The 23813-nt window shown below is 37.3% G+C and overlaps 2 protein-coding genes across 7 annotated transcripts in view; one reads left to right on the top strand and one right to left on the bottom strand.

The window, feature by feature from the left end:
- Positions 1-2280: 2280 nt before the first annotated feature.
- Positions 2281-23813, bottom strand: part of kif6 (kinesin family member 6) — a 95402-nt gene continuing 73869 nt past the window's right edge. The window contains exons 21-22 of one of the 2 annotated variants that reach the window (XM_026944259.3): positions 23597-23712; positions 2281-2445 (exon numbers count right to left, since the gene is read on the bottom strand). In XM_026944259.3, coding sequence (XP_026800060.3) covers positions 2429-2445; positions 23597-23712 — 133 coding nt within the window. In that variant the 3' untranslated portion in view covers positions 2281-2428. Of the gene's footprint in view, positions 2446-23444; positions 23713-23813 lie in introns of those variants that run through there. The other variant, XM_034308143.2, reaches the window with a different exon arrangement.
- On the top strand, positions 5659-23563 carry LOC113545103 (uncharacterized). Of its 5 annotated transcripts, none has more exons than XM_053237711.1 (24): positions 5659-7346; positions 7634-7732; positions 7829-7964; positions 9930-10122; positions 11832-11876; positions 11955-11996; positions 12219-12284; positions 13437-13493; positions 13585-13650; positions 13788-13841; positions 14330-14383; positions 14912-14977; positions 15110-15157; positions 15315-15395; positions 16522-16590; positions 16810-16875; positions 17017-17064; positions 17194-17274; positions 17386-17451; positions 17657-17722; positions 18547-20389; positions 20562-20612; positions 20931-21140; positions 21554-23563. In XM_053237711.1, exons 5-24 carry the CDS (start codon positions 11841-11843, stop codon positions 22576-22578), a joined length of 4095 nt encoding a protein of 1364 aa, XP_053093686.1. In that variant the 5' UTR covers positions 5659-7346; positions 7634-7732; positions 7829-7964; positions 9930-10122; positions 11832-11840; the 3' UTR covers positions 22579-23563. The 5 variants fall into 5 exon arrangements, with proteins under 5 accessions (XP_053093686.1, XP_026800059.3, XP_026800057.3 ...); XM_026944258.3 differs by having other exon boundaries at positions 5659-7377; positions 9930-9999; XM_026944256.3 differs by having other exon boundaries at positions 5659-7377; positions 15318-15395.

Raw genomic sequence — 23813 nt, 5'->3', positions numbered from 1 at the left:
TTATGAACAAGGTATAAATTCATGATACTCTCAGTTCCAAAAAAAAAAAAGTTACAGAGACTGTTGCATTTTGTTAAGTAATAGAACATAGGTAAGGAATAACACATGACAGGCCAGGTCATGTGACACCAGGGTGGATTATTTTCCTAGAACAGCATGATCTATCTGTTAAAACCCCAAAGTGGATTGTTTTCCTAGAACAGCACAGCCTGATGTGTGTTATTCCTTTTATACCAGAATGATAATTCGATAATTTAAATGTATTAATGGACAGCGAGTCACACTTTTTTAACAGTTTATAGTTACATTTAATGTTGTGGAATATCAACAAGACAAGGTAGTTCCTGTTATCACTTACATTACATCAGCTATAAACAGTCATTGCCTCTCTTTTTTTCTCTCCCTTGAAGTCAATAAGGCAAAAAATGCACATTTTTATGTTACAGAAAAAAAACCGGAAAGTGCAAACAGCTCTTCCATGTGAGAAAATTATTGACTGTTAAAAAAGCAAGGATTTTACTTACAGAGACAAAAGAATTGAAGCAGGACCCCCTTGCTCAGCTGAGGATGTCGCTCCGCCCCCTTGTTCGGCTGAGGACGTCGCCCCCAAACCCAGACCCCTGTCAGCTTACCCCCCCACCCCCACCCCACCTATGCCTCGTCATGGTCGTCGCTCCCCCTACTGGCCTCGCCGAGGATGTCACTCATCGCTCCCCCCCTTTGGCCTCGCCATGGACGTTGCTCCCCTTTCAAGCTCCGGCGTGGCCCAGGGGTTCAGGATCTCCTTGTGTCCATGTACCCGCCAGAAGCCGCGCCTTGTGGGCTGGAGGGAGTTTAGAGTTCATTTGAATTTCTTCTTCTGTGTTCTGACACACTTCCTGTTCTGTTGCACACCTGTTATGTTCCCCACAATTGGTCCCCTGTATAAGCTCTGCATTTCTTCCCCTTGTTGCTGAGGCTTGTTGTTAGGTTGTTATTGTGACTAGCTTACATTTCTAGTACTAATTTTTGGTACTTTCACTGTCATTATTTGTTTGGTTAATGTTTCACTTAAAGAATATTTGTCTGCATTTGCAGCCACCTCCGGGGAAGTTGTTACACTCTTACTTAACCCAAGGCTATAAGTAATGGAGGTTTCATGTAGAACACACCTTTATTTTTCACCAACATGGCATAATTTAATGTAAAAACGGTAACTAGAGATCTAATAACTCTACAGTCTGTAAAATGCAGTTTTCAAAATTATATAAACATGTTAACTGGTTTGAGGATTGGTTTCACTGAAAATAAAGAGTAGTGAATTCACGTTTATTAGATAGATTAGAGGTAAAAATTCCAAAAATTGGCAAATAAAATATCCCACAAAGAGCAAGATGTTACTGTTTTACTTTCTATTTACATGGAAAACAGAGAGTGCCACTGGAGCATACCAAAGATGTGCAGGTAAAATAAAGTAAAAAGCAGGACCTGACTTAATATGGCCTCGATAAACCCTGAAAGCATGAGCCCGAGGAAAGTGCCTTACAATGCAAATTTCTTTTCAGCTGTCTAGATTTCAAACAAATATGTTCACAGAAATGCAAAACGCCTGGAAATTCTTAAGCTTCCCCGAAACTGTACTATACTACAAAAAGGAGGTTTGTTGAATTTCCCTGTATAATGCTACAACATCAGTTATTTCAACAATACTGATATAATAATAACAACTGATATAATAACAAGTTATTTTTGTTGACTATTAAATAAAGCAGCTTTGGTGTTTCTCAGTATAGCCTTATCAAAGTTGGGCCCTAATGTAAAGCTGGTAATAAGGCGCAAGAGGACACTGTAAAATGGCACATCTGTTAGTGGGTATAAATTCACCTGACAGGCAGTTTATAGTGGAACAGGTCGTGTAAAGGAAAGTGCTAATCATATTTTACAGGAATTACTTTTATACCGAGCAGATGGAAAAAAAAATCGATTAAAGAACATGCTGAGAAAAGAAAACACAAATAAAATCCATGATTTGATGACTCGAGTAAACAGGTCACAGAGCTTGGCAGGGTGACAGACATCCGATCCAGTTAGTGCTGTGTGATAGCTTGTGAAAACATTTGCTCAGTTCGGATAAGTGCCTTCAGCAGTGATATATGGTGCTGCTAGGCACCTGTCTATTGCTGAGACATTCAAGCTTATTTGCAGAATGTCCCTGTCCATTAGTGGCAAGAACTTTAAAGGAAAATCATTTAGACCAAGAAGCTAAAAAATAATATATATATTATTAAATAACTGTCTCCATGTATATTCTGACTTCAATTCAGTCCAAGTCAAAACAGCGTTGGAAACTCAATGGATAGCTGTGACCTTTGCTGATGTAATGCACTGTAGCACATTTGTTAGACAAACCCTTGTGCATTGTGCTTATCTTGATCTATTCGATTGAACCTTATTTCGGTGCCACTCCTGAAAAGAAAGGAACAGAGACACAATGGTAACTAGGACTAATAATATTAATAATAATAATAATAATAATAATAATAATAATAATAATTAATACTGTGTGTTTGTGCACATGTGTGTGTGTGTGTGTGTGATAGAGAGGCCATTAGACACATTGTGGAAAGTTTAAAGAGTTCATCGTGCAGTGGAGACACATTAGCACTTCAGTGTTTTAAACACCATCTGTTCACACACACACCCACACACATACTCACAAATGTATACATACATACAGGACAGTCTATATGACATTTGAAGAAAGACAAAATAATGAGGTAATGTGAAATGCCAAACCTGAGTGTTGGAGTGTGTGTGAGTGAAGAGTGAAATAAATTATCACATTATTTCTAATAATTCACATACTGGAATAAATAAGAGGTTAAACCTTAAGTCATAGGCACTAGAGGGCGATATTCACACAATAGTAACTTTCCATCCAATAACGTAATCCCAGAGTTGCTTTCAGAAACATCCTTATATAGGAGGACACAGTCTTTTTCAAATTAATATTCATTTATTTTTGATGTGGGAAAATCATAATGACTCATTTGCTTCATTTGTACTATTTTACTGTTTTAGGCCAATCTTAGGAAATCCTTAACGTCAGTCCAATGTTTTACTACAGTCTCCACTGACCATCGCCATGGCACACCTAATTCACACACACACAAAGCAGAAAGGCTTTCTATCCACAGACTCAGACACACTGTATTTGTATACCATACACTATACTTTATACCTGACTATGTAATAACCATGTAAATGTTTTGAACAAAATGGAAATGATAAACAATCGTCCATGAAATTATAAATACTTTACCTCACAAAATTAAGCTGTGGCCTAGCAGTATTATAGGAACACCTGCCACCTGCCACTTTTAACAGAACTCTAGAGTTTTTCAACCTAACCTCCACCTACCCCTTGTGTGATTACCACAGGTAAAAATTTCAAATAGGTCAATTTTCGTACATTTAAAAAAAAAACATCAGTTTTGTTATTTATCATAAAATAAATAAAGTAGTGATGAAAGATATGATCTGAAAAATACGAGCAACTAACTAAAATACAAGGGACCCGCTGTCCCCTGGTGATCATGATGAATTAAATAATGTGTAATAAATTATATGGCACAATGTTTAAATTATTAATGTTTATCCAGAGAAGCTGTGTGAGTTGGATATGATGGCCAGTAATAGTGAATGTAGGGCTGAATCTCTGGGACTGGGCACTGAGTGTGTGTGAGTAGAGTGTGTGTGAGTAGATGGCGTGTAAAATGCTGAAGTGCTGATATAATGTCTCCACTGCACAGCGAACTCTTTATAGTACTTTCCACTCAGTGTTTAATGTCTTCTCTAGTGCACACACGCACGCATGAATGCACTCACACACAGAGACACACACAAAAGCACATACATACATACATACATACATACACACACACACACACACACACACACAGACTCTCAAATGTACAAATATATACAGGACAGTCTATATGACATTTGAAGAAAGACAAAATAATGAGGTAATGTGAAATGCCAAACCTGAGTTTTGGAGTGAAGAGTGAAATAGCTGATCACATTATTTCTTCAAATAATTAACATATTGGGATAAATGAGAGGCTAAACCTTACGGGGGGCAACTAACGAACAACTAACTGAAATACAAGCAACCCGATGCCCCCTGGTGTTCGAGGATCATGTTGAATTACATAACATATAATAACATATAATAAATGATATGGCACATGACAAGTTCATCAGCACACCTCAGCCTCCTGACTCTGATGGTCCCTGTTTAAACTATTAATGTTTATCCAGAGAAGCTGTGTGAATTGGATATGATAGCCAGTAATAGTAGGGGGCACCGAGTGTGTGTGTGTGTGTGTGTGTGTGTGTGTGTGTGTGCACATGTGCATTAGAGAGGCCATTAAACACTCTGAAAGTGTAAAGAGTTCACTGTGCACTGGAGACACTGTCAGCACTTCAGTGGTTTAAACTCCATCTGGTCACACAAATGTATACACACACACACACAGACCAATCTATATAACATTTGAAGAAAGACAAAAATAATGAGGTAATGCAAAATGCCAAACCTGAGTGTTGAAGTGAGAGTGTGAGAGTGAAGAGTGAAAGAAATGATGAAATTATTTCTAATAATAATTCACTTATTGGGATAAATGAGACGCTGAACCTTAGCTCATGGGCAACAGAGGGCGATATCCACACAATTGTAACCTTCCACTCCAATAAGGTAATTCCTGACTGTAAAGACTGGAGGTAAGGACTTTATTTTATCAAATAAATAGTGTATTGATAAAAGAATAGTTGGAAAAAGATGAATCATGAATTATCAGGACACTCTTAATGGAAATCCAAATAATATCTACCATTTATGTAATGATCTGTGCCAAACACATATTGGTAAGCAGGTAATATTCATTTGTGTTCATGGTATTTATGAATGTTGTAAACAGTTTTGGACTGGCAGGAACCTATTTTGAAAATAAATAAATAAATAAATAATATCTCAAAGATGTTCCACAAAGATGATACCTAAAGCACCACACTGTCCCCTAGTGATCATGATGAATTCAATAATAGATAATAAAGTATATGGCACATGGCAGGTACAATCAGCAAACCTCAGCCTCATGACTTCAGTGGCCACTGGCTAAATTACACACACACACACACACACACACAGACTCACAAATGCATACACACATACAGGACAATCTATATAACATTTGAAAGACAAAATAATGAGGTAATGTGAAATACCAAACCTGAGTGTTCGAGTGTGTGAAAGTGAAGAGTGAAATAATGTCAAATTATTTCTAATAATAATTCACATATTATTATAATAATAATATTAATATAAATGAGAGGTTAGGCCTTAAGTCTTAGGCCCTAGAGGGCGATATTCAGACAAATGTAACTTTCCATTCCAATGAGGTAATCCCAGAGTTGCTTTTAGAAATATCCTTATATAGGAGTTGATAGTCATCGTTTTTTTTGTTTTTTTTTCTATTTTTTTTTTCAATGCAAAAAACATAATGACCCATTTGGTTCACATATACTGTTTTAAGCCAATCATAGGAAATCACAAATGTCAATCCAGTGTTTTACTACAGTTCCCCCTGATCACTGGCATGGCGCACCTAATAATCCACACACACACAAAGCAGAAAGAGGTTGAGTGCGATACACACTGTATTCTTATACCATACACTATGTCCTTGACTGTGGAAATCAAGTCACTTTATTTCTATAGCAGATTTAATTAAAAGACAGCAAGTGTCACCTAAAGACTGCACAGAACACAGCACACCTAATTCACACACACAAAGCAGAAAGACTTTGTGTGCAGTACACACTGTATCCTTATACCATACACTGTGTCCTTGACTATGGAAATCAAGTCACTTTATTCTTATAGCACATTTAAAAGACAGCAAGTGTCAACCAAAGTGCTACACAGTACAGTCAAATTAGTTTAAGATTAAGACAGAATAAAATAAAATGAAATGTATGTAACGATCTCTGCCAGATATGTTATGTAAGATGTGTTGGTAAGCAGGTGATACTGGTTTAGTGATAAACTGTTTTGGACTGGCAGTAACATATTTTGTTATTCCTCTCTTTACTCTTGAATTTAATATATAGTAAGTTGATAACGTAATTTTCTTGCAATTGTAAAATGGGACAAGTGGAAAATTGGTGGATAATAAATACTGGAACATCAGTGGACAACATCTGCATGAATTTAGTTGTAAGGATGCACTTTTTGCTTATCAGCGTGATATTTTGAGGGTGTGTACCCTTTAGATATTTCTTTATTTCTACTTGGCGGTACAGTAGATTAGTGCTGCTGCCTCACAGCTCCAGGGTCACCAGTTCAATCCTGTGCTCAGGTTACTGTCTGTGTGGAGATTTGCATGTTCTCCCTGTGACTCCGGGTTCCTCCCACCTCCCAGTGACATGCCCGTGGGTGGACTGGCTTCTCTAACCTGCCCTTAGCTGTGAATGAGTGTGTGCATGTGTGTGTATGGTGCCGTTCAATGGACTGCCCCGCCCCTCTGGTGACGTCAATAACTCTAAGTTATACTATATTGGTTAAGAATGAAAAGGTTTAGAGCTAATGGATTGCAAATATACGATATTGCTAAGGAACAAAACTCGGAAATTCTTCCCATAATACCTGAATTCATCCTGCATAAAGTAAATTATATGATATATGTCAAAATAGTCTTTGAGTTATGAAAAAGCACTATAAATAAATGTGTTAAAAAGACATGATTGCAGGTAAATGTTAAAATCTTCACAAACAGAATCTTATTTGTAATTAGTATTAATAATCTAATAATGAATCTTATAAGTCTATTACTTTCTATTATTATTCTAGCCGGTTCTGAGTTTCTGAAATGGAAACCCGGAAGTGTGGGAGCGCGTGAGTGGGAGTGAGCTGTGCTTTATCTTACACACTCTGTACTTTACAGCACCTACAGGCCGAGGAGAGAAACGCACGCGCGCACACACACAGACACAAACACACACACAAACACACACACACTTCACCGCCCGGTATGTGTGTGAGCGAGAGTTGTCTGCATTTACGAGAATAAATACTGAGGTGATTGGTTCTGCGAGCGATGTGAACATACACACAAAAAGCGTCAATACGGCGATTCGGTTACATCGCTGCATTTCTAACCGTGAGCCTTTCAGCAAAACGGAAACACACAGACGACCAATGAGAAGCCGCGATTTTGGTACGCGCCTACATAGACGCCGCTGATTGGCTAATCCGTATCAAACTCCCGAGGCTCGCTACAACTCTTGGTTACTGTTTGAAAGAGGTTGGTGTTTTCGTGCTGAATGTTTCCGCAAGTAAGTCTCACAGAAACGTTATAAAATGATAGCAACCAAAGTTGTCTTTTAGTAAACATGTTGTTATATTTATAATTATAATTATATGAGGATTTGTTAGGTTTCAGGCTCGGCTAAACTGTTTAGCAGTGGCTGTTTGTTTGACTTTTGGAAAGGTTTTAGCTGCTAAGTTAAATTTCATGTCTTTTAAGCAAACATTTTATAGGCAAATATCTAATATGACCCTAATAAGCATACTTTGGACTCTTCTTTTCAGTGGGCAAAGGGATAAATCCAATTCTGGATGCTAAACAGCATGTGTGTGCAAGAAGAGACAAAAGCAATCTGGAAAGCAGATTTATAAATGTCATTAAAGGTAGAGAGAGTGCCTTCCTAATGTTACTGAAACTTTACTGAACACAGCTAATCATTAGTGCATGAGCTGTTTTCAAGCGAGATGTTGTCTTTGTAGGATACGGAGTGTTTGCTACCACCTGGATCGAGGAGGGAAGATTTATAGTGGAGTACAGAGGTGTTCTGTGAGAGGCAGGCCAATGCATCCCTGATGCTTATTCATACTACTTTATATATAACAACACACGCTACTGGTAGGTATACTCCGCATGTAGTGCACTAGGCTATGAACTACGAGTCGTAGGCTGCTTTATGTCAGAACTTCTCAACTCAAGTCCAGATGTCCCAGTGTTCTGAACAGTTTAAGTACTCTAACAGGCACCTCGTCCAGATTATTTGTAGAGGGTCTGGACATGTAGCAAGACCGAGCTGTAAGCAGGGTTGCCAAAGGTAATTCTAAACCAGCCCAAAAAAAGAGCCAAATACAAAAACTTAATACACCATACACTTTTTTTTTTTTTTTTTAAAGTCAAGCATTATGTATCTCATTGCCATTTATATTGTAACATTTATGAACTCAGAAAAGTGCTGAATATTTTAATTTGAATTCATAGCAATGAAATATTGCTTTGAAAGAAAAATCTGTATTTTTTTTGTATTGAAGTTTATAGTAGTTTTATTTTTTCAAAATTCACATTTTCAAAAATAATCAAAACTATACTCAAATAGTTTTGTTTCAGTGTTCACAAATGTAGATTTGTGAATAATTCAGTTTTCAACTATATTTCAATGCTATGACTTCAGCCATGTTTATGGTATTAAAAAGAATGCAACGACTTTTACCATTAAAACATTTGGTCTCTTTTTCTGTTTCCATAAACATTTAAAAGTAACTTCAGTACAGTAGAGTTTTACTGAACCTGCAGGTTCCTTAACTTAGAATAGGATCAAGAAGCTCAATTAAGAAAGGAGGCCAACAGTTAGGATTGCCAGTTGTAATAAATCATATTTGTGTAGCTCAAAAGACCTTCTCACAAAGCAGCCATATCTACATCTGTACAGAAATCCAGAGGTAGATATAAATCCCTAATGAGAAAGCTAGAGGTGACGGGAGTGAAGGGAATCTCTCTGAGACAACATTGTGAACAATGAGAAACCTTGACATCCAAAATTGAAAAGGGTTTTTTCAGTGGCAGTGTGTGTTTGTCAGGATTTGGGGTTGGGTTGATATTTCACTTGAATGTGGAGTTGAATGTGTTTCAGTAAAAATGTAATAAACTGGAGGTGTCACCTAAAACAACTTGCAGCAGTTCAAAAGTATCCAAACCATAGATCCAATATGTGAGGTGTACGTCTCCTGTGGTACCTATATGAGAAGCCAGGGAAGATGTTACTGTTGCAGTAACATCTTTGCTATCTCCTGTATTGGGGCTTTATTGCTAGATTACTGGCAGAACTGAAGATTGTTAAATGTTCCAGAGAATTTTTTAAGAGCTAAGGCTATGGTATACGTGTCTATACTAGATTATTTTCTGTTTTTAATGCCAAACTTTTTAAATAAGTTAATCATTTTGGAAAAAATATGTCTTTAGTCTTATATACTTTTCAGTATGGCACATTTAGTTACAACTATTATACTAATCACCAAATTGTTTACTTTGTAACATACAATGTGCTTTATACACTCCAGTCAAGATTTGCTAAAATTTAAAGAGTGGTCAATATATATATATAACTATATATATATATATATATATATATATATATCAGTAGCATATGCCTTGGTAATATAGCTAGAGAACTAGATCACTACCTAGCAATGGTGGTGTTCTACAAATTAATGTGAAAATGTACAGACAGCAATGTACTTACTTCATTTCACTTGCAATAGAGAGCCTAATATTTGTACAATGCACACAGGTATATAGAATTTTTAATTGCATGTCTTTTGTAAACAGAGGCAGGTCTCAGAGGGGAAGTGAACCAAGGGGTTAGATTTATGGCCAGACACTGTTGGCTCATCCTCAAGCTCTTTATGAGCTGGATCATGTGTGTTAGGAGTAATAAAACTTGAAATTGTGCAGGAATAGTCAGGAAACCTTGCTTTATCTGATTGGGCCACACTTGCCTGCGATTGTATATATATGTGTGTGTGTGTGTGTGTACGTACGCATGATGCCTATGTTAATCACAAGTGTGGATATTTTCTGTATTTGCAGTATCGACGCTTCAGTGGATGATGGATCTCTCGGACGGCTCGTTAATGATGATAGTAATCCCAATGCGAAGGTGAAGGTCATCTCTATCAGCCGCATCCCACATTTATGTTTGTTTGCACTGCGGAACATTCAGCCAGGGGAGGAGATCACTTACGACTATGGGGGTTATGACCTGCCCTGGCGCAGGGGCACGGTGAGTGTAGTCTAATCAGGTGTTATTGTATATACAGTGTTGTATATATTGTATATACTGTATTGTAGATACAGTGAGACTGTAGTGATCCAAGACAATACAGGGGCTAATTTACGCACGACTAGATAAAGTGCAAACAAGTGCAGAAGTTTACAATACGTATACAGGATGGTATATTTCACTACAAAGAAACCACAGGACAGGGCCAGCATCAGGATAAACAGGGAGAAACCTGGACAAATATTATGATCAAACCACTGGAGAATGAACACCACAGGGAACAACAAGGCCAAGACCTACAACCTTTGCTTATTTTGTGAGTGAAATGCATAGATAACTAAAAAGGCATAATTTTATCAGCTCGTATAATATTATATTTTACTTATATTTAAACCACAGTGCTGTTAACGTCTCAGCTAGCCTAAATGGATCAGAATGAGAGAAAGAAGGTAGCAGAAAGTTTTTCAACAATGAGTTACTACAGTTTATCTGCAGGACATGCAAGTCAGCTAAGTGAATTTAACCTGATGAATTTTATAGCTAATAGCAATGTTAACAAAGGGAGGAGCATCTTGGACATCGGTACAAGCAAACAGGTTTTCTGAAATCTGTATTTTGTGGCCTGTTGCTTTTCAAAACCTGATCAGGAGTATCCTGATTCATTACTTAATTTCATGGAAGCACAAGATAAGTCAGTTGCTTGCACTGCTGCTGACTTGTTTTCTTAATACTGTCCTGAGAGAAATGAGCTAGTCTGTCAGTACGAGTTGGGAGAGCAGTTGGAGGATTGCTGGAAACAAACTTGACACTGGTTAGGAAGAGTTTTGTCTCTGGGGAACAAATGAAGGGATTTAGTTGCCACTTTACAGCAGGAAGTGTATATGTTTCCAGGCTCTTTTCACTCATCATTTTGGGTTAGCGCAATAAACATTTAGCACAAATGAGACACCAGGCTACTGGGTATGCCCTGTGTGTCCCAACTCACATACTGGCACATGAAAGTGTAGTGGTTCTCAAAGTGGTCCCAAGGGGTCCATGAATCATACTGTGAAGGTCTGTGATTTTTTTATTTTGTTACAGTTGTGGAAATTATATCCCACTAATTTAAAAGTTGTTATACAATATTTATTGAGTTTCTATTGAACTGAATGTCTTTAATCCAAACCTCAATAACTCAAAAACAAATGTGTTAATGTGTTCTGTCAGTGGAAAGTTCATAAATAAAAAAGCTCTATGGCTCTAATAAATAGCCTGAATATTATTGTACACATTTAAATAATAATACTCATAAATAAATCTGTCCTGTGAGGTCGTTGATTTTACAGTTCGTGTCAAAACTTTACATCATCACTTCATATATTATAGTAGACTACTCTTTAGATTGGTGGTACTGAGGATTTTTTTAATGTGTTCTGTATGTTAATCTCTTACGTGACTAATGAACAGTGGTGTTTTGCTGCCACTGAACTGATGAAACTGCACCGATTTCACTTTTTCTCAGTAATTTCTTTTAAACAATATAGTGACTTTAATGATTTATTCTCTTTCAAGTCTGTTTGAGTTTGTATTCCTAGGTAGAATTCAAGATTCTGTCAAAATGATCTATGAAGCATGTACCAAAAACTTGTTTGTGATACTAATATTTGCCATAGATCTGTTTCAGAAAAAGTTGATTATATGTTTAATATACCCACATTATTTGTTTACAGTGGCTGTGTATGGGGAACCCTTCTCACCTTGATAATAACAAAGAGGTAATATTTTTTCTCATCGTGTGAATTTGTCGTTGAGAACATGATCATACGTTGTGATAACTTGATTATCTTAAGCAGGAGTGTGAGGAGCCGCCATCAGAATCGGACACTACAGAACAAGTAAGAATCTGAAACGTTTTGTTTGATTTCTTAACTAAGAAGTCACTGTGTGGAAAGGGGGGGTTGTCACCATTCTAGCCTTGAGCTGTGGTAATAAACAAGACACTAAAGGGATTGCAGAGGAAGCAGTGGGGTTGCTGGACAATTTGTCGGCTGTACATGGTATAAAAGCTCTTCTGTTCTAGGTGCTGAAAAATGCTGATCAAATGTTGATTCTGTCAGACAATAGGTCAGCAAGATCAGGAAGAATGTACAGAGGGAACAACGCCGTCACAGACAGTAAACGAGGTAAGGGAATTTTACCTTCCCCAAAATTTCCACACACCCCGAATGTAGACAGTTGTCTGAAGTTTGCTTCCTTAGTTTTACTTCTTTAGTTTTGGAGCTATGGCATAACATTGGTAATAAAAAAGGAAACCAGAACCATAAATACTTGAATCCATTTCCAACTTTTCATCTGCTTTCTTCAAAGTGCATGATAATTTTTTAATAATAAAAAAGAATGCTCATTATTTACAAATGTAACTTTGTATTTTAGCTAATCCTAATGTAATAATATTTGGTGAGGAGTTAAGTGCAACAAACTAAAGGAAACAAATAACTATACTGTGTATTTATGTGGCTCATATTGCCCCCTCCACAAAAAGTCTGCAAGCCGGTGGCCTGGGTTTTGGCTATGAGATGTGGTGTTCCGTCCTTGCATTCCTTTATAAAGATATTATTCGATTCTGGCTAGCGGCTTTATTTTCAACTGGCATGTTGAACAGGAGAGTTATGACAGTTTTGTGTTGGACTTTATTTTGCTCGGTTTCAACAGTGCAAATGCGTACCTGTGTGTTCTTGATTCTGAAAAGATCATCTGTCACCTGTGCATTGCTGCTCAGTAATGTGCAATGCAGCAGGAGTTAGGATTCAGAATGAATAGTGTATTATAGTTGTTAGCGAGACATCTCAAGAATGAGTAGGTGATTTTTTTTTTTTTTTTTGTAGGATTTCTATGGATTTATCATTGTAAACAGCAGATGAACTGATTAGATTATTGAACTGATCCAGGGTCAAGGTTACAGCCTGGTCAAGCATCTGAAATAGTTTTTCTTCAATAGCTTCCGTTCTGTTGAAAGTATATTTTAAGGGAATTTCAGCCATACAAATAAGTAACAACTGTAATAAGTACAAATGTAACAAGCAGGTTACATTTCAGTTCTGTGAAATTGCTCAAAAATTCTTGATTTTTGTATTTCTGTAATGTTTCTTTTATTCTATATTTATTCATAATGCTGTCTATATTTACGGAACTGAATGGGGGAAAGGTGTTTGTCATTGTTTCTACTGCAATCATAATTCACCTCACAGGCAGCAGTGGGCACTAAAATTACAAGACATCTCTTTAATATGTTCATAGTGTTAAGCAGATATATTCTAATTGTTAATGATTTATAGGAGTGTGAAGAAGAAGTGCCAGTGAGAGCTGATAAAGCTACTCAGACAACAGAACAAGTAAGACGTTTAATTTCTGGTCATTTGATAATCATTTTTACACTAATTAATGGATGTAATGCGTTAGTATTTACTTGTCACTTGTGTGCAGAATACATCTGTGGAACAGATGATCTGGAAATATATTCCATATCAGTGTCTGACATCAGAACATCAGGTTTGATTTCCTGTCTTTACATTAATACAGTCATGGCAGAAGAAAGCTCTGTATAGCTATATAGCTATAAAAGTCTATAAAAATGGACTTGTCTTGGTATTTAATTATATTTCATTAAACTTGTCAATTTATTGCAGAGAATCTGTGAAAATCAACTGCTCCAGATCCAGTTAACTCCGGCAACTCAGCAGGTAGTTCTTAAGTCTCTTAGCTATCAAAACTATTTACAGTATATTGATGAATTAACACAGTGTGTTGCAGTGGGTAGTGTTTCTGCCTCATTGCTCCAGGGTCCCTGATTCAATCCTGACCTCAGGTTCCTGTCTGTCTGAAGTTTTGCATGTTCTTACCCCCCACGTTTCCTCTGGGTTTCAATTTTCTCCCACCTCCCAAAAACACAAAATCAGTAGGTGGATTAGTGATGATAAATTGCCCCTAAGTTTGAATGTGCAGTGTGCATGGCATTCCCAGGATTTGCTCCGGATCCTCCAGGATAAAGCGGTTACTGAAGATGAATGAACATGGTTTTACTCGTATACCACAGAATTCTGCATATATTAAACCTCACATTGAAATTCAGTTCATTTCCAACTACATCTTTCATCTTAGTAAAAAAAACAAAAGCAAAACAACAACAAACAAAAAAACAGAAATTTGTATATACGTTATTTTGTTACAGAAACTGTTTAAGGAGGACAAGAGGATAAATGAAGACCGTGCTACATCTGGACAGGTATTGCTTCTTGTTTAAAACATTTATATATCTTCACTTAATTTCAATTTGATCTTATTAGTATAATTCTAGAGAGGTTCTCTGGTGCATCCTAGTTTGTTTATACTTATACCATTGGCATCAAAGTATGGTTTAAACCCTTGCCAGTTTAACACCAGTTCACTGACTTCATGCCTAGTCAATGTGTATGTATAAGCTTGCAAACCAACTGGAAACTAAATGGTTACATTATTACTACATTGTAAGTCCTACTTATTCTGTGAAGTAGATGAACTGGCACTTAGTTAGGCTTTCATCTAGGTCTCCTTGCATCCTTTTTTGTCCTCTATTTAGATTTCCTAGCAATCCCATTCTGCTTTTCGCTTTCTGTCAGCTGGAAGCACACGAAACACGCTAATTTAAGTCCACGGCACTTCACTGAGTGCATACCTAAATGAAGAATTCTCGAACACACTAAGTACATTTGTAGCACTTTGAAGTGTCATGCCACTTTTCAAAATCATTCCTCTTGTTTTATTTTCATTGTAGCATGTGCCTGATGTAGAGCTGACATCTAATAATGAAGAAGCATCTGAATCTCAGCTACCAAATCAGGTTTGATCTAAAGCTGTTCTTGTCCGTAATGTAGAAGAAAAGAATAGATTATTTTGATTGCTTCAGAACTGATCAGTATATTAATATGAACATATTCTTTTATAAAAGACGTCATGTTGTATTGTGTTGCAGTTGACTGATGAGGTGGGAAATATGGAGTGTAATGAAGAGGCAGAACAGGTTACTATTCACTTGAATCATCTGCTTACAGTGTCGTGCCACAATCTCTCATATGAATTAATTTACAAACTGAAATTCAGCCACTATTTTGTGCTGGTTTTCCTGCATTTTCTGAACTGCAGTGTAATGTAATTTTTTAAAAATTATTATTTTACAGCAGATCTTGGAACAGCAGCAGACTTGTATGGAAGTTGAACCATGTGTGGAAGAACAGGCTTGTCCAGTGTTAGCTGCACAGGTAGAGATCTGAATATAATCATTCTGAAAGATTTTTGTATCCCTAAAACAGGCCTTAGGTCATTTAGTTGTATTTGCATGCGCTTTTTGCATGAGTGTTCCCATGTGCCCTGAGATTGACTACGAAATGGGTTAAGTAAAGAATAAAACACTTGGGCATGCTGTTATGGGAAAATAATTAGTGACAGTGTAGTATGATGCATTCTGGAGCAAAGTGGAGTTACTTTGCCTACCTGACATTTTATTCCTCTTACAACTATATGCAATATGCTGATGATTACAATCTGATTATATTTTTATCATATTTTTATCTGTTTAGTTAGGTTTAAGGGAGTGGAATGTCCATGATCCAAGTTAGTTCCTGTTATCACGTACATTATAGCAGCTATAAACAGTATTTTTTTGTTTTGTTTTGTTATTAAGACAAAAAAAAAAAAAAATGCAGCTGGTTGCATAGAAACAGAAGCACTCCATCCTGAAGAGTTTCCTGTGTTAGAAAACATAAAGTAAAATCTTGACCTGTGTTACAAACCATTGACACTGGAGACTCCTTCCAAAAATGCTAAATAAATGTCTTCTGACAGAAAACTTCCCCATATCAATGATTATACCTGTTTTTAGTCTGGTTTTGTGGCACTTCTACCATACGAATCCCTGTGTAACCTGTTACTATAGAATCAATTATGTATTACAATGAGCGCATTAATATAAAGCTTTGCCTTGCAGCCAGAACTATAAACCAGTTTATGTATATGTTGCTGTACAATATAAATTTTTTGCACGAGGTGTGAACAGTTTACATTAATACATAGCACTGAAACATAACTGTCATTTCATCTCCACTCCACACTTTTTTTTTTTTTTTGCATATTGTGTTCATCGCCATGCTACAGAGGGCAGTGCTTCACAGTCCCACTCTTTACATCACACATTTTACCACTTTCCTTCTATCAAACCCGTTTTAACTTCCTGAAGAGCTTGCTGATGAGTTGATTTAATGTGCAGTGTAGGGAAACGGAAAGATTCGGAAGTGCAAGCCTAATGAACTTTTAACTGTAGGTAGAATAATTCAGTGTATGAAATGTGCACCAGTATGATAACCTCATGATTCTCACATTATTTTTCAGCTACCTTGTGAGAATGAGGAGAAAAATCAAGCTCTGCATAATGAGGACTCCCCTGCTGTGAATGAACGGGTGAGATTCAACTTTTGCTGAGGGAGAGTGCTCTTAAAAAGTCCAACAGGAACTTAGACAGCTTTATCCAAACAGCTGCTAGTTGTAGCCCTAACTGTGTGAGAAGTGACATTGAGAGCACATCAAAATGAATTCTCGAACACACTAAGTACGTCTGTAGCACTTTGAAGTGTCATGCCACTTTTCCAAATCATTCCTCTTGTTTTATTTTTACTGTAGCATGTGCCTGATGTAGAGCTGACATCTAATAATGAAGAAGCATCTGAATCTCAGCTACCAAATCAGGTTTGATCTAAAGCTGTTCTTGTCCTTTATTTAGAAGAAACTGTTCAACAAAAAAGGAATCACTTTTTTAATTGCTTCAGAACCAATGAACGACCTATGAAGCATGTTTTATGAAAGAAGTCATGTTGTATTGTGTTGCAGTTGACTGATGAGGTGGGAAATATGGAGTGTAATGAAGAGGCAGAACAGGTTACTATTCACTTGAATCATCTGCTTACAGTGTCGTGCCACAATCTCTCATGATTTAATTTACAAACTGAAATTCAGCCATTATTTTGTGCTGGTTTTCCTGCATTTTCCAAACTTTTAATTTTACAGCAGATCTTGGAACAGCAACAGACTAGTATGGAAGTTGCACCAAGTGTGGAAGGACAGTCTTGTCCAGTGTCAGCTGCACAGGTAGAGATCTGAATATAATCATTTTGGAAGTTTTTTTGTATGCCTAAAACAGTTGTGTAAGAAGTGACAGACAGCAAAAGTCTAATGTCTTATTTTCTTTTTCTCCTACAGAGCATGAGTGAAGAAGAGCAGCCCAAGTGTCAGGATGAACCATGTCAAATGCAGCTAGCAGAACAGGTATTAATTAGTGATTATCTATAAAGTACTGGACCTGAATTTAAAAAAAATATATATATATGTTTTCCTATAGTGCAGATCTCTTGATAGAGATTAAGTCTAAATTAAGAATAATCTGTGTGGGCAGTCAAGCCCAACAAAACCCAGAGCAGCCACAAGGGGGTGCACATGAACAGGGTAACTCAAGAAGGTCTTTCCCATGCAGACACAGGCTGGTGAAGAGACGCAGCCGAGCAATAATGATTCATCTCAGACTCAGAATGCTACACAGGTATGACTGTTGATGCCTAACTGAATTTTTTTTTTTTTTTTTTTTTTTTTTTTTTTTGTCTCAGTGTACTGTGTGACTCACAGGACTGGTTGTTAAATATGTTAATACTCAATATTATTAATACCTTTAGCACAAGAATCACTTATTTTATGATTAGCAGTGACTTTCAGCACACACTGAGCTCCTTTCTGACTGTAATATGTAAGGAATAAAACACTTGGGGGCATTCTGTTTTAGGAAAATAATCAACACTGACGTGGTGTGATGTGGTGCAACATGAGTTACTGTTACCACCCAAAGTTGATTATTTTCCAGTTATGATTTTAACTGTTTACAGTTTATTATTTAATGTCATGGAATGTGGATGAGAGGAAGCTAGTTCCTGTTATCACTTATGCTATAGGAGGTAAACAGTCATTCCCTCACCAGCATCTCTTTTCCTCTTTCTTTAAGTTAATAAGACAAAAAAAATGCAGTTTGTTACCATGAGACTGAACAGCGGAAAGTCCTCTGTCCTGAAGACTTTCCCATAGTGGAAAACTTACTGATTGTTACAAAGTGCTGACACTGGAGACTCCTTTCATAAATATTAAATATTTGCCATAACCTAAGAATGAACTGTTACTGTAGAAATGGTTACACATCATCTGAATTACTATTGTCAGAGCCGTGCTAGTATAGATGACTAGTCAACACTTTCTGACCAATCAGATTTGAGAATTCAACAGTTTTGTAGTATAAGATAAATACAGAGTTTTTATATTATCTTGTGATATTTGCTTGACATGACACATAATTTAACAGCATTCCTTTTATTTATTCAGTCATCTGAAGCTGATCAAGAGTCATACCTTAGCAGCGAGGACAGTAATGATGAAACGGTCTCATCAGATGAAGAATTCCTACCTGACTCTGACACAGACTCAGACGAGGATTCTGACATAGAGAAGCCTAAAAAGGCTAAAACTTCAGTCACCTCAAAGGAAATAGAGGAACAGGCACCAGTTCAGAACCATTTAGTCACACAGGCTACAAAGCTTAACTTCTGTTTTGTTTGTGGAAAGGCTTGCATAAAAATAGCAAGGCATTTAAAATTACACAGAAAAGACAACATTGAGATCGAGACTGCTTTTAAGTTACCGAAGAAATCAAAACAGAGGTCACACATCCTTGAAGTACTAAGGAACAGAGGGAATTACCAACATAACAAATTGGTTCTCATTAATGGCACTGGCCTGATAAAAGCGAGACGAATGCCAAAAGATGATATTGACACACACAAGTTTGAATACTGCATGTACTGTAAAGGGCTCTATATGCGTAAAGAACTTTGGAAGCATGTGAAACGCTGCACATCAAACCCTGAAAGAGACATGCAGAAGACTTCAAGATCTGTTTTGGGTTTGGCAGCTTTATCACAATGCCCGCATTTAAAACATATTTCAGACGACGTAAAGAAAATGCTGTGTGATATGCATCAGGATGAAGTTGCACAGACCATCAGAGATGATGAGTACGTCTTGAAACTGGCACAAGATTTCTTTGACAAAAAGGGCAATAGCAAAGAAAGACATGCATTTGTTAGACAAACCGTTAGGTGCATTGGAAAGTTTTTGGTCCTTTTGCGCAATAAATTTGCGATGAGGAACCTAGCAGAGGCTATAAAACCATCCAGCTTTTCACTGGTTACTGAAGCAGTCAAAGAAATTGCTGAATTTAATGAGGAAAAAAAATGCTTTGCAATACCAAGCCTTGCACGCAGAATTGGATTGGCTTTGAGGAAATATTGCATCTTGAGCGCACGGAAAGCATTTGCAGTTGGAGATAAAAAACTAATACAGGCAACTGGCACATTTATGGACCTTTTTAATAATGCACAATCTCAGTTTGCATTATGTGAAAAAAGATGCTTAGGCATACATTCCAAGTCTTTTTTACTGCCGTTTGTCAACGATGTAAGAATATTTCACTGCTATCTGGAAAAGGCTGCACAGTGTGCAATGAAGGAACTGAGGGAAACACCATCTGCTCAGAGTTACGCTGACCTTTGCAAAGTGACCCTGGCACAAATCCTGATGTTTAATCGCAGACATGGAGAAGTCTCACAGATGACCATCAAAAGCTTGCAGGAGAGAGACCAAGCGCAAGCTTCTGAAATCTCTGAGGCACTAACAGAATTGGAAAAGGTGTTTTGTGAAGAGTACTGTAAAATCCTGGTTAGACAGAAAATAGGAGCGCTAGTACCGATCATTTTAACTCCAGACATGATCAATGCACTTATGCTCCTGACTGAAAAGAGAGACCAATGCAGCGTCTCCAAAAGCAACATATATGTGTTCGGCCAACCCAGAAGTAACAGGTGCTACAGAGGAGAAAATGCCCTGCGAATCTGTGCCAACGAGTGTGGTGCGATGAATCCTGATAGGCTGACATCCACCAGATTCAGCAGACACATTTCTACACTCAGCCAAGTTCTCACCTTGAAGAACCATGAGCTAAAGAAGCTGGCCAAGTTCATTGGCCATGATATAAGCCTGCGTAAAGAATACTACAGGCAAACTGAGGCCACGCCTCGCTTGGCCAAAATCTGCAAACTTATTTTGGCCATAGAGAAAGGAAGTGCAACTGAGATGCTTGGACAGTCTCTAGATGACATTGTATTACCAGGTATGTACCTGTTTTTATTAATTAATGTTTGCCTGTAATAATGCAAAATAATCAAGATACATATTTATTTTATTGGTTTGTTTTGATTGTTTTTTTTTTTACTTCTATGAAAATTTCTATTTGCCATTCCACGAAACAACTGTAAATAAAGGCAATTAAAATACCTTTTCAGATGAGATCAGGGAGAGTGACAGTGAAGATGAATATTTCGAGGAAGACGACGGTAGGTTTTTTTTTTTTCCCCTACCACTATCTCTACCAGTACAGAAAACATAGCTGCACATGGGGAATATGTTTTTTATTAACCAAGAGCGATGTTTTTGTCTCATGTGCCATCATATTAAAAAAACAACTGAAAGCAGCCAAAAAAATGTTGTAAATTAGTAAGCTGAGGTTAAGACTTTGACATCTATGTTCATGCTTTCCTCATAAATGTTTACAATCGTATCTTGTGTAATTTAAGGGAATGATAGAGAATCCATTTTTAACCCATTCCAGTATGCATTATATTGTTCTTACGTTTTTGCTTCCTGTTAAAAAGCATTTCTCAAAGATCGGGAGGCAAGACATGAACTTGCATTACATCTTCTATCTAAGAAGAAGATGACCAAACCTAAAACCTCTAACAAAAATTGTAGTGTACCTGATCTGACACCCAAGAAACAGCATAATGAATCTACATCTAAGGAACAGGAAAATGAATCTACATCTAAGGAGCAGGATAAAAAATCTACAACTGAAGAGCCTAAAGGTATGTCTTTAGAAGGTGCTGCACTGCTATAACCACTGGTGAGTGTTTAAAAAAAAAAACCAAAAAAAAAAAAAACTCAGTTTTGATGTCTAAATTTTTTTCCCCCCAAATTTATACAAGGATATACAGACAAGGTTGTATGACAACCCAAGTCAAAAAAAAAGTACATAAAATAACATAATAATACAAAACAATAAGGGTAAGGAAACAGTAAGACAAAACTAATATCTACTGAGTCTACCATAGGAGACTTCTAGAAATGTCATTAATTAGTTTTAAGCTGACTGCTACCCAGTGATTTGTAAATATTTTGTATGTTTATACAGATTTGTGTGATTTGATCTTTAACAATCCTTGGGTGTGTCACATTTAATGTTACATAAAGAGCTTTTGTTTTAACTTTTTTAACCCAGGGAAACCTGCTCAGGAGCAGACTGAGAAAAAAAAACTCAAGGTATTCAAGAAAAAAGTACTCTGGACAAGAGAAGAGAAGATTGCAATCATGAAGCATTTCAAAAAACACATTTACTATGGAAGACTGGCTACAGTAAAGGAATCTCGACGCTGCCAAATGCTGGAGCAACCTGTGCTGAATGGTAGAACTATACAGAAAATCAGAGACTTTGTAAGAAATGCTGGGATTTCTTTCAAGAAGAAAATGGCAGCTAAAAATGGTTGGAAGAAAGTTGTCTTACCTCCCCAACCAGCAAACCCAAACAACACAAGTGTTCAATCCCCTCAGTCAACAAACACCTCACCATCTAGTGAACTATCATCTCAAACAGCAAACTCTACCAGCTCCAGTGTAATACAATCTCCAGCAACTGACTTCATCAAGCCTATTATATATTTTTCTCAAACAGCAAATGCCACTACTACAACAACACTACTCCCTCAAGCAACCACCTCAGCCTCTAATGTAGCACATCCTCAAACCACAAAACTCATATACATTAAAGTACAAGCCCATCACTCAGCAAACCAGACCACTGCTAGCCTACCACTTCTATCTCATGCAGCAAATCCAAGCATAATACCTGCAAGTGTAGTACTGCCTCAAACAGCAAACCCAAGCATCTCAAGCACTGATATACTAACAATACCTCAAGTAGCTGACTTAACCAACTCTAGCATCCTAATTCCACAAGTATCAAACCACACAGGTTCTAGTGTACTACCTCATCAGGCAGCACCCTTAATATGTGCAGGTGTATTAGTTCCTCAAGCAGCAAACCCAACCACTTATAATGTACTAACTCTACCAGCAGCAGAACCAGCAAGTTCTACTGTGGTACCTCCGCAAATAGCAGTTCTAAAATGTGCAAGTGTACCATCCCCCCAAGGTGCAGAAGCAGACAAGTCGATACCTCCAGCACAAGCAGCAAATCTGTCCAGCACTTTAACTTCTCAAACAGCAACTCTATCATCCCACCCCTAAGAACACTCTTAAACAATTCTAATGTACTACCACAATAAGCAGCAAACTCAAGTATTTAAAGTAGCTCACTTGATTAACTCCAGCATACCAAAGCCACCAATCCCCATATGTTCAAGGATAATTTCCCAGATAGCTAATATCTGCAAGAGTAGTACTACATCAACCAGTAAATCCAACCTTCGATAGCTAAAAAAACAATATAACACACGCACAACTTTGCAAATGTTCTATCCGTTCAATCCAGCAAATTCAGCCACTTCTAATGAACTACCGCAGTGAGCAGCTTGTCTCATCAGCTCTAATGGATTCCTTCCTCACACAAAAAACCTAATATCTGAAAGTGTACCATGTACTCAAGGGGCAGGTCCTGACATACACGGAATACTAACCACAAGCGGGAAAAGTTATCCAGCGCTAGCATTTTACCTTCTCAAACAACAACTTCCATCACCTCAAACAGCATATGCAACCAACTCTAGTGTACTACTACCCAAACCCAAGCATTTCTGGCTCAACAGCTAGATAGCTAAACCAATTATCAGCAGCTACATACCATCAACACAAACATACCATCAGCACAAACATAACTCAGCCACTCCCAGAATAACACAGGTTCTAGGCTTAGGCAGAAAGCCTACTATGTGCAAGTGTACCATTCACTCAAGGGGCAGGTCCAATTAAGTCCAGCATACTAACCCCACAAGCAGCAAAAACAACCAACTATAGAGTTTTACATTCTCAAAGAGCAACTCGCCACTTTACTCACATCACTTCCTTCAAAAACAACTCAGCCAGATCAAGTGTATTAAAACCTTTACGTACTTTGCGCTTTGTATTAGTATTCCTATACAGTGGTTATTGTTTATCTAAATTGAAGATTCAGGGAAGATATCTTGCCCTTTATGTATCATATGGCAGTTCATGGGGCTGTTACTAAACTGTATAATAAAACTTGCTGTAAATATTAAACAGTCTTTCCATTTCAGTTCCAGTTTGGTCAGTGTGTGAATGAGATTACCTGTTCTGCTGAGCAGATTGTGTCTGGCTTTGATGAAGGCCAATATATCTGCATCAGTCTGTTGGTCTCCAGTCAGTGGGATAGATGTTGAGGCAAGGCCAGCAGAGGACAAGGCTCTGAAAAGGATACACATGAACTTACTGTAAATAATAACATGGTCACAGAGATGCACAACCACTTGATCTCGCCAATCCTCTCACTTTCTTACAAAATCTGT

The sequence above is a fragment of the Pangasianodon hypophthalmus genome, chromosome 10 (genome assembly GCF_027358585.1).
Source record: "Pangasianodon hypophthalmus isolate fPanHyp1 chromosome 10, fPanHyp1.pri, whole genome shotgun sequence".
In the NCBI taxonomy this organism is placed as follows: Eukaryota; Metazoa; Chordata; class Actinopteri; order Siluriformes; family Pangasiidae; genus Pangasianodon; species Pangasianodon hypophthalmus.
The sequence above is the reverse complement of the archived record's forward strand: the minus strand, read 5'-3'. Positions and strand labels throughout refer to the sequence as shown.

Bases quoted from the DNA above. Each gene is read 5' to 3' on its own strand.
- LOC113545103 (XM_053237711.1), top strand. From the start codon at position 11,841: ATGGGGAACCCTTCTCACCTTGATAATAACAAAGAG. The intron at 20,613-20,930 runs GTAGGTTTTTTT...CCTGTTAAAAAG, and splicing joins ATATTTCGAGGAAGACGACG to CATTTCTCAAAGATCGGGAG. The intron at 21,141-21,553 runs GTATGTCTTTAG...TTTTTAACCCAG, and splicing joins TACAACTGAAGAGCCTAAAG to GGAAACCTGCTCAGGAGCAG.